The 10,509-nt window shown below is 45.7% G+C and overlaps 1 protein-coding gene across 3 annotated transcripts; it reads right to left on the bottom strand.

Moving 5' to 3' along the window:
* Window positions 1-9,037: 9,037 nt before the first annotated feature.
* On the bottom strand, window positions 9,038-10,225 carry LOC307063255 (apoptosis-associated speck-like protein containing a CARD; the record flags this gene model as incomplete). Of its 3 annotated transcripts, none has more annotated exons than XM_079719278.1 (2): window positions 9,038-9,294; window positions 9,910-10,225. In XM_079719278.1, 2 exons carry the CDS (start codon window positions 10,223-10,225, stop codon window positions 9,038-9,040), a joined length of 573 nt encoding a protein of 190 aa, XP_079575404.1. The 3 variants fall into 3 exon arrangements, with proteins under 3 accessions (XP_079575404.1, XP_079575402.1, XP_079575403.1); XM_079719276.1 differs by having other exon boundaries at window positions 9,038-9,364; window positions 9,959-10,225; XM_079719277.1 differs by having other exon boundaries at window positions 9,038-9,355; window positions 9,959-10,225.
* Between the last annotated feature and the right edge of the window lie 284 nt (window positions 10,226-10,509).

Genomic DNA, 10,509 nt, shown 5'->3' with positions numbered 1-10,509 from the left:
ATTTTATTGGCATAGAGTTGCTTGTAGTAGTGTCTTAGGATGCTTTGTATTTCTGCAGTGTTGTAACTTCTCCTTTTTCATTTCTTATATTGTTGATTTGAGTCCTCTCCCTCTTTCTTGATGAGTGTGGCTAAAGGTTTATCAATTTTGTTTATCTTCTTAAAGAACCAGCTTTTAGTTTTATTGATCTTTGCTGTTGTTTTCTTTGTTTCTATTTCATTTCTTTCTTCTCTGATCTTTATGATTTCCATCCTTCTACTAACTTTGGGTTTTGTTTGTTCTTCTTTCTCTAGTTACTTTAGGTGTAAGTTTAGATTGTTTATTTGAGATTTTTCTTTTTTCTTGAGGCATTGCTATAAATGACCCTCTTAGAACTGCTTTTGCTGCATCCCATAGGTTTTGGATTGTCGTGTTTTCATTGTCATTTGTCTCTAGGTATGTTTTGGTTTCCTCTTTGATTTCTTCATTGATCTCTTGGTTATTTAGTAACATATTGGTTAGCCTCCATGTGTTTGTGTTTTTTCCTTTTTCTTCCTTGTAATTGATTTCTAGTCTCATAGAGTTGTGGTCGGAAAAGGCTCTTGATATGATTTCAGTTTTCTTAAATTTACTGAGGCTTGATTTGTGACCCAGGATGTGATCTATCCTGGAGAATGTTCTGTGTGCACTTGAGAAGAAATTCTATTCTGTTGTTTTTGGATGGAATGTCCTATAAATATTGATTAAGTCCATGTGGTCTCTTGTGTCATTTAAAGCTTGTGTTTCATTATTAATTTTCTTTCTGGATGATCTGTCCATTGGAGTAAGTGAGGTGTTAAAGTCCCCACTATTATTGTGTTACTGTCGATTTCCTCTTTATAGCCGTTTTATAGCATTTGCCTTATGTATTGAGGTGCTCCTATGTTGGGTGCATATATATTTATAATTTTTATATCTTCTTCTTGGATTGCTCCCTTGATCATTATGTAGTGTCCTTCCTTGTCTCTTGTAACATTCTTCTTTTTTTTTTAATAAATTTATTTGTTTATTTTATTTACTTTGGGCTGCATTGGGTCTGTGTTGCTGCGCACAGGCTTTCTCTAGTTGCAGTGTGCAGGGGCTACTCTCTGTTATGGTGCGCGGCTTCTCATTGCAGTGGTTTCTCTTGTTGCAGAGCATGGGCTCTAGGCACGCAGGCTTCAGTGGTTGTGGCACGTGGGCTCAGTAGTTGTGGCTCACCGGCCTAGTTGCTCCACAGCATGTGGGAACTTCCCAGACCAGGGATTGAACTCATGTTCCCTGCGTTGGCAGGTGGATTCTTAACCACTGTGCCACCAGGGAAGTCCCCTATTTGTAATTTTATTGATTTGAGTCTTCTCCCTTTTTTTTCATGATGAGTCTGGCTAATGGTTTATCAATTTTGTTCATCTTCTCAAAGAAGCAGCTTTTAGTTTTATTGATCTTTGCTATTGTGTCCTTCATTTCTTTTTTTTTTTTTTTTTTGGTACGTGGGCCTCTCACTGTTGTGGCCTCCCCCGTTGTGGAGCACAGGCTCCGCACGCGCAGGCTCAGCGGCCATGGCTCATGGGCCTAGTCGCTCCGTGACACGTGGGATCTTCCTGGACCGGGGCATGAACCCGTGTCCCCTGCATTGGCAGGCGGACTCTCAACCACTGCGCCACCAGGGAAGCCCCCATTTCTTTTTTATTTATTTCTGATCTGATCTTTATGATTTCTTTCCTTCTGCTAACCTTGGGTTTTTTTTTTTTGTTGTTGTTGTTGTTGTTGTTGTTCTCTCTCTAATTGCTTTAGGTGTAAGGTTAGGTTGTTTATTTGAGATGTTTCTTGTTTCTTGAGGTAGGATTGTATTGCTATAAACTTCCCTCTTAGAACTGCTTTTGCTGCATCCCATAAGTTTTGGGTCATCGTGTTTTCATTGTCATTGTTTCTAGGTGTATTTTTATTTCATTTTTGATTTCTTCAGTGATCCCTTGGTTTTCTAGTAGCATATTGTTTAGCCTCCATGTGTTTGTATTTTTTACAGTTTTTTTTCCTGTAATTGATATGTAGTCTCACAGTATTGTGGTCAGAAAAGATGCCTGATATGATTTCAATTTTCTTAAATTTACTGAGGCTTGAGTTGTGACCCAAGATGTAATCTATCCTGGAGAATGTTCTGTGTGCACTTGAGAAGAATTTCTGTTCTGTTGTTTTTGGATGGAATGTCCTATAAATATTGATTACGTCCATCTGGTCTAATGTGTCATTTAAAGCTTGTGTTTCCTGGGGCTTCCCTGGTGGCACAGTGGTTAAGAATCTGTCTGCCAATGCAGGGGGCACAGGTTCTAGCCTTGGTCTGGGAAGATCCCACATGCCACGGAGCAACTAAGCCTGTGTGCCACAACTTACTGAGCCTGCACTGTAGAACCCATGTGCCACAACTACTGAAGTCCATGCGACTTAGAGCCCATGCTCCAAAACAAGAGAAGCCACTGCATTGAGACACCTGCACACTGCACGGAAGAGTGGCCCCAATCGCCCCAACTAGAGAAAGCATGCGGGCAGCAACAAAGACCCAACACAGCCAAAAATAAATAAATAAAGTTAAATTTAAAAAAAAAAGCTTGTGTTTCCTTATTTATTTTCTGTTTGGATGATCAGTCCGTTGATGAAAGTGGGGTGTTAAAGTCCTCTAGTATTATTGTGTTACTGTGGATTTCCCCTTTTATGGCTGTTAGCATTTGCCTGACGTATTGAAGTGCTCCTATGTTGGGTGCAATTTACAATTGTCATATCTTCTTCTTGGATTGATCCCTTGATCATTGTGTAGTGTCCTTCCTTGTCTCTTGTAATAGTCTTTATTTTAAAGTCTGTATTGTCCTATATGAGTATTGCTACTCCAGCTTTCTTTTGATTTCCATTTGCATGAGATATCTTTTTCCATTCCCTTACTTTCAGTCTGAATGTGTCCCAAGGTTTGAAGTGGGTCTCTTGTAGACAGCGTACATATGGGTCTTGTTTTTGTATCCATTCATCCAGTCTGTGTCTTTGGTTGGATTGTTTAATCCATTTACAGTTAAGGGAATATTTGATATGTATGTTCCTATTACCATTTTCTAACTGTTTTGGGTTTCTTTTTGTAAGTCTTTTTCTTCTCTTGTTTTTCCTGCCTGGAGAAGTTCCGTTAGCATTTGTTGTACAGCTGGTTTGGTGGTGCTGAATTCTCTTAACTTTTGCTTGTCAGTAAAGCTTTTGATTTCTTCATCGAATCTGAATGAGATCCTTGTCAGGTTGAGTAATCTTGGTTGTAGATTTTTCCCTTTCAACACTTTAAATATATCCTGTCACTCCCTTCCGACCTGCAGAGTTTCTGCCGAAAAATCAGCTGATAACCTTATCGGGATTCCCTTGTATGTCATTTGTTTCTTTTCCCTTGCTGCTTTTAATATTTTTTCTTTGACTTTAATTTTGGTTAGTTTGATTAATATGTATCTTGGTGTGTTTCTCCTAGGGTTTTCCTGTATGGGACTCTCTGTGCTTCCTAAACTTGGGTGGCTATTTCCTTTCCCATGTTAGGGCCGTTTTTGACTATAATCTCTTCAAATATTTTCTCAGACCCTTTCTCTTTCTGTTTTTCTTCTGGGACCCCTATAGTTCGAAAGTTGGTGCATTAACTGTTTCCCAGAGGTCTCTGAAACAGTCCTCATTTCTTTTCATTCTTTTTTCTTTATTCTGTTCCTCGGCAGTTATTTCCACCATTCTGTCCTCCAGCTCACTTATTCATTCTTCTGCCTCAGTTATTCTGCTATTGATTACTTCTAGTGTATTTTTCATTTCAGTTATTGTGTTGTTCATCACCATTTGTTTGTTCTTTAGTTCTATGTCCTTGTTAAACATTTCTTATATTTTCTCAATCCATGCCTCCATTCTATTTCCGAGACTGTGGATCATCTTTACCATCATCACTCTGAATTCTTTTTCAGGTAGATTGCCTATTTCCTCTTCATTTATTTGGTCTAATAGGCTTTTACCTTGCTCCTTCATCTGTAACACATTTCTCTGTCGTCTCATTTTTGTTGATGGGTGGGGCTGTGTTCCTTTCTTGCTGGTTGTTTGATCCGAGGTGTCCAGCACTGGAGCTTGCAGGCAGTTGGGTGGAGGTGGGTCTTGGTGCTGAGATGAGGACCTCTGGGAGACCTCTGGGAGAGCTCACACCAATTAATATTTCCTGGGGCCTGAAGTTCTCTGGTAGTCCAGTGGCTCAGACTCGGTGCTACCACCACAGGGGCTCAGGCCTGACCCCCGACCTGCAAACCAAGATCCCGCAAGCAACATGGCATGGCAAAAAACAAACAAACAAACAGAAAAACCCTAAAATAGACAAAGCCCAAGGCAAATAATAAAAACAAAACCAACCAAACAAAAACAGACAAACAAAAAAAGAAAACAGACAAAACCTGAGACAAATAACAAAAACAAATCCAAGCAAACAAAAAGCAAACCAACAACAACAAAACAACATGGATATCAAGAAACAAAACACCCAAACAGAGGGCCCCCAAACCATAACCAATAATAGAAATGAAACTAAACAGAAACAAGCAATAAAACAAAATAAAAAACAAACTAAAAGAAAAGCTAAGAGAAAAGACAAACACTAAAATGACAAAAACAAACAAAAGATAAAAAGCAAAAAAAAACATGAAAGAAAACAACACAAAAATATCAAAAGAACAAACCACCACCACCAAGAAAACAAAAACAGACAACAAATGGAAAAGAGCAGAACAATAACAGAATAAAAAACAAAATAAGAAAAATAAAAAATATATTAGAAAAAAATAAAAATGAAGCAATGACAAAACGAAAGAGGACAACAGCAAAAAATAAAATTGAAAAAGTGAAAAATTCCCTGGTGCCTCTGCTATCAGTGTCCTTGTCCCTACAGTGAGCTACATCCAATCCCCGCCTCCCCAGGAGGCCCTCTGAGAACTCTAGGTAGGTCTCTGGACCTGCTGTGTCAGCCCCACCTCTGCATGTGTTCTTTTTACCAGCATCTGCTCCTGAAGCTGGCTTGGAGCACACATGCTCGTGCAGGCCAGGTGGACACAGGCTTCCACAAGTGTGTCCACAGGGGCCAGAGGAGGCTTTGGAGGGTGGTGGCACTTGGCCCGCCTGGACCCATGTGGCCAGAGGAAGCTTTGTCAGGGGTGGCCCATGGGCCACCACAGAGGCTTGGACGGGGGAGGGCCGGTGCTCAGGTCCATTGGGACTGCGGGACCCTCAGAGGCTTTGGCGGACATGGGGCTCAGGCCCGGGACCTGTGCAGCCATACTAAAATTCCTAATATGCTTGAGGCAGGAATAGATGTATGTCAGGAGTTTGGGTCTGAGAATAGTGCTCTGTGGATGGATTGTGCTCTCTTAGCTTCTTGGATTGTGGCCTTAGCCTTAAACCTTGGGGTTATAGTGCTAGCAAGAAGGGCTCCTTTAACAGGAAGGATGATTGAGAGCCACCGGTGTGGGGGGTTGGAGACAGGAAGGGAGCTTGGCTTACAGGGTCGAAGATTGCGGGTTCCTTGTGTGTAGCGGGGAACCAAGCTTAGGCAATTGCAGGTAGAGAATGCCGAGGAGGGTGGGGTGGGGTGGGTATGGGAAGAAGAAACTGAAGGGAGAGGGAGCCAGGCTTTCTAGGTAGCGTCTTGCACATGCACCTCAGGGTGGCAGTGTTGCACAATTGCGCTGATTCCCTGTAGCTGTTTCTGCAGGATCCTTAGGGCCTCACTGCAGCCTGCTCACGGTAAGAACCTGTCTGTTAGATCTAGCCTGACGGCTGTTTTTTATTTGTTTATTTGTTTTATTTTATTTTTTCCCAGAATTTGAGGGGAAGCAGGCCCATCCTGTGTACTCTTTCCCTGAGTGAAAAGCAAGGCAAATCCCTATGTAAGAAGGCTTCTGCAAACCTGTCGCAGTCTAACTGGGGTGGCAGAGCCAAATCCTCCCTGTAGCGTTGTGTGTCTAAGTTGAATACGTACCTGAATCACTTGGCAGTATGGTTAGCTGGTGGGTTCTAATTCCGTGTGTAGTTCTTGGTGGGGTACAAGCTCTCTGGTGATGTTGATGCTGCTGTTTCAGCAGCACACTTTTGGAGCCATGCTCTAAAGTTCTGCAGAGACTCCTGTTCTGCTCGTTCCCCCCACCTTCTCTGTGAAAGGGTAATTGATTTTGTATAAAACTTTCTATGTAGACAGTTTGAGCCAGGAGCTAAGAAAAAGGTCACTCACAGAAGGCTGGGTCTTGCATATGGGTTTTTGTTCTAATTAGCACAGGTCCAGTGAACATTGGGTATTGATCTGCTTGTTCATTTTTCAGTCTTGTGATGCTTAGAGGTTTGGGCAGAGAATGTTGATTGTTTCAGATTGAGGGCCACTGGGGAGCCTAAGCCATTGAACAGCTAGGAACGAAAACATCCTGGAGATCACTGTTGACACTAATGTGTGCTCGCTGTGGGCCATCTGCTGTTAGGTGATGAGCTGTGTCCTGTTATCCCTACTTTATAGACGGGATGCTGAGGTACAAACCGCCCTTAAGTCTCATAACTGGTGAGTGAGGTGGAGCAGGGATTTGAATCTATCCTCTGGCTGCAGAAGTTGTGTCCTTAACCAGTATGCTGTGGCTGGTAGAACTCTGAGCCTCGCCCTTCCTCCGCCTCCAATAAAAAGGAAAAATAAAGCCCCCAAGAAGTCTTTCAACTTAGGGGAGCTTCTTCTTAGAACCATACCTTTTGCCTCAGGCCTGCCCTGGTTTTTGTAGCTGCTCTGTTTGAGCATCTGCTGTGCAGGGAAGTGTTAGTTATGGCTCCATCTCATGAGAAGCACTGGGTTCCTGTGAAGTTTTTGAAAAAATCCTCTCTCAGACACTAGACATACACAGTAACTGCTGTTTATTATTTTTCACATGCAAGTCACTGTACAGAGGTTGAAAATATGTCTTTTTATGGGGCTTATTCTAATGGGAGAGCCTTGTGTGAAAATAGACATGACAATATGGTTTGCTCTCCCACAGGGACAGTAGGTGAAAGTGCCACTGGAGACCAGAGGAAGGCCACCTGTGGGCATGCTAGGACAGATGGGTTTCAAGGTGTCCAGAGTTAAGGGACCAATGTGTGCTAGGGCATGGGGTATAAGTAGTGTTGGGATCCGGGGGTATGTGAAAAGGAAGGTAGGAGAGGTTGGATGGATCATTCAGGATCAGGCTGGAAGAGGGGCTTAGGTGTCCTAGTGTTAGAAGGGTGTCCATTTCCATCATCAGTTTCAATCACTCAGGGCCTTGAAGGTGGTTGACTAGAAGCGGGGAGATCAGGAAGCCTGTTGTGGGTAAGACATGAAGGCATACGCCAGGTGGGGGCAGTGAAGTTGAAAAGGAAGGTGTTTGGGTATAAGCTGGAAGACTGACTAAATCTGGGCTTTATGGAACAGGCTAGGATTTCTTGTTTACTGGTTAGGCTGCTGCTGTTGCCGTATGTCGAGATACAGGGGTAGTAAAAGGAAGGCAACTTCAGTTTGGGAAATGGTAAGGTCCTTGCAGAACATAAGTGAACAAACACATCTCAGGGATTGAATAAGTCTTGGTTTATAAGATTTAAGAAGACTTGGTAGAAAAGGGCTGAGGGTGAAATGGGGAGCATCAGCATTTATTTTATGGGGTGGCTGACTAAAGAAGATAAGCCCAGGGGATCCTGAGTATTGGGGCCGGTTCCCGATTTGGGGGAAGCTCAGCTTTCCTCCTGGAGTCCTAAATGGCATTAGGAGCAGTCCCATGTGACTGTGTAGCCTTGACAGTGGTCATTAGCTTAGCTTCTTGGTAGCTTCCTCCTACAGCAAATTACTTGTTTTCTCCTGTTGCTCTGGTGATCTGGTCATCAGAATAGGGAAATGTTACACAGACTGTGTGTGTGTGTGTGTGTGGAGGGAGGCGGGGAATAAAAACTACATTTGCTAATTCTTGTGTCTAGGGAGGGTGTTCCAAGTGAAGACTTCATACAGCTTTGTTCATTCTGCACTGGTGTATCATTGTGAATGGTACACCTTGCACCCTCATACCTGGATCCCTGAGTCTGATGATCTGACTCCTAAGGATAGGATAACTGGCGTCCTTGGGGCCTGCCTGTTGCTTTGCATCCACCCCCTGCAGGCCAGAAAGAATTTGGGTGCAAAATGTACTCAGGATGTGGTCCTAGGATCCTGGTTCCCTAACAGCCTCTGGAAAGGCTCCTTAAGTGCTGTTTTCTGGAAATAAATATCTGTATTTTCTTTTGTTGGCACAATTCCATCGAGAGAAGAAACAGCTACTAGAACTCATTTCCTAAAGTTTTGCTTTTGTGGTTGGCATGTTTTCTGGGCAAAGTGTGACCTATAACCCCTCTTGCAGTAGGTGGGAGGGAGCAGAGGGAGGAGTGACGCCTGCTGGTGTCCGTGCCAGAAGGAGCTCTAGGGACACTCGGTGGCTTGTGCTCTTCTGACCTGTTTAGATGATACTCTTGTCACTTCCCCTGAAAATTGCTCTCATTTTGCAATTTTTTTTCCTATGAAAAAGTGAGAGATTGAGAAGCTTGGTAGACGAGTCTGTTTCTAAATGCATCTGTCAAATATGGCCCCCCACAGTTCCAGGCCCTTTGTACAAACCTCTATTTTAATTTTTAGACCTTGGCCACAAGGCTTACTTGTATTCACAGGTCTCAAGGGCAGACCCTCTGGGGTGGCATTGAAGGAGCCACAAAATGGTGAGGGACTATTCCATGGTGACTGAGGCAGGAAGGATGAAGTGTTTGGGGAGCCTGCTGCCCCAGGAACAGGCGGAAGCTAGAGCTTCACCTGAGCCGCTGCGGGGCTTGGATGTGTAGCTCAGCTCCGCATGTGCTTCCAGGTTGGAAATAGGAAAACACACCAAGTACAAGCTGGTTTTTCATATATCGTGTATAAGAAATAAATCAGAGACTCCAGGTAAGATGGCTGGAACTGCCTGGGGTTGTCTGTGGGACCGCTGCCGGGGAAGATGCCTCAGCTCTGCTCTAGGTCGACCACCAGGTAGGGCTGGGTGTCCCTCAGGGCCTGGAGGAGCAGATCCTTGCAGGTCAGGTTCCAGGCTGGAGCAAAGCTGAAGAGCTTCCTCATCTTGGTAGGATTGGTGCGCTCCGCCCGCACCGCCTGGTACTGCTCCTCTGTCAGGACCTGCCCGTACAGGGCGTCCAGCACCCCGTCCACGTCTGTGACCCGCGCAATGAGGGCCGCCCGATGCTGCTCCACAAAGTGCAGTGCTGGGGCGGGAGGGAGGAGAGGGGATGAGCTGGGACCAGGGTGGGTGCTGGAGCCTGTCGCTCTTGAACACTAGGTTTTCTTCAGAAATTGCCCTGAATGCAACCCTAAGCGGTGGGGCTCAAGGTGGGCATGGCATGCCACCAGGACTCTACCTATAGTGGGATGAGTTTAACTTTGTCTCCCTTTCTCCTCGCAACCAGGCTTGGGCCCTGGAGGTGTGTGAGTAGGTGGGTGGGGAGGGTTGGCCTAGCTTTGCGCTCTCTGGCTGCTCTTGGCCTTGGGACAACAGATCTAGGGTGTGCAGGGGTGCAGTGGGGCGGGGCTGGTGAGGTGCCCAGGTAGGTGAGGTTGGGTGTTGAAGGCTTTACTTGGCTTGGCTGCTGTCTGGTGAGGGGCCTTGATCTCGGTTGGCACGGTTCCAGGGCCTGTAAGAAAATGTTAAGTGGTGTCTCCAAGTCTTTCTGGGATCAGGGATCTCTTGGTCCGGAAGCCAAGGTCAGTACCAAGCCTCCCCAGCAGGAGAAGCTTTTATAAAAGGGTAGGAGGAACAGGAAGCGGAAGCGCGGGGAGAGGCAAATGTTCGGGTTGGGAGGAGGGTGCAAATGAGGGCATACTGGTCTGGACCTCTGCGCGGAGGGTGGAGGAGGTGAGCTCCCCCTTGACCAAGGTCTCCTGCAGCTGCTCCGCCACCTCCTGCATGCCCGTGTCGCGAAGCATGAGCGCCGTGAGCTCGGCACCGTACGCCTCCAGGTAGTAGCTGATGAGCTTGTCGGTGAGGTCCACAGCATCCATGGGGAGCAGCATCCCCCGTGGGATGCGTGCATAGCCTTCGCGCAGCGGCACTGAAAGCAGCTTCATCTTGAACTTCTTGAACTCGTCTGCAGTCAGGTTCTCCAGCGCATCCAGGATGGCATCACGCGTGCACCCCATGGCTCCCGGGGTCCCCCACTGTAGCTCACTCGGGCTGTCTGCCAAGCAGGATGTCTGCTCTGCGGCGGGACCTGGAACTCCCCACCTTCTCTCAACTCCGGCCTCTGCCCCAGAACATTGCCCTCTGGTGTAAGTCTCCCGACTATCCCGTTCCTTCCCATCCTCTCCTGGCCATCGGGGGGTGCCCAGATCGCATCCTTTGGCTGGTCTACAAAGTGGGACCCAGGAGACCGGGTGGAAAAGGGCTCATGGGTGGTGCCTGCCTCTCCAGGCTTGGACTAGCT

This window comes from Hyperoodon ampullatus (genome assembly GCF_949752795.1).
Source record: "Hyperoodon ampullatus genome assembly, chromosome: 14".
In the NCBI taxonomy this organism is placed as follows: Eukaryota; Metazoa; Chordata; class Mammalia; order Artiodactyla; family Ziphiidae; genus Hyperoodon; species Hyperoodon ampullatus.
This window is presented reverse-complemented; position numbering and strand designations above follow the sequence as displayed.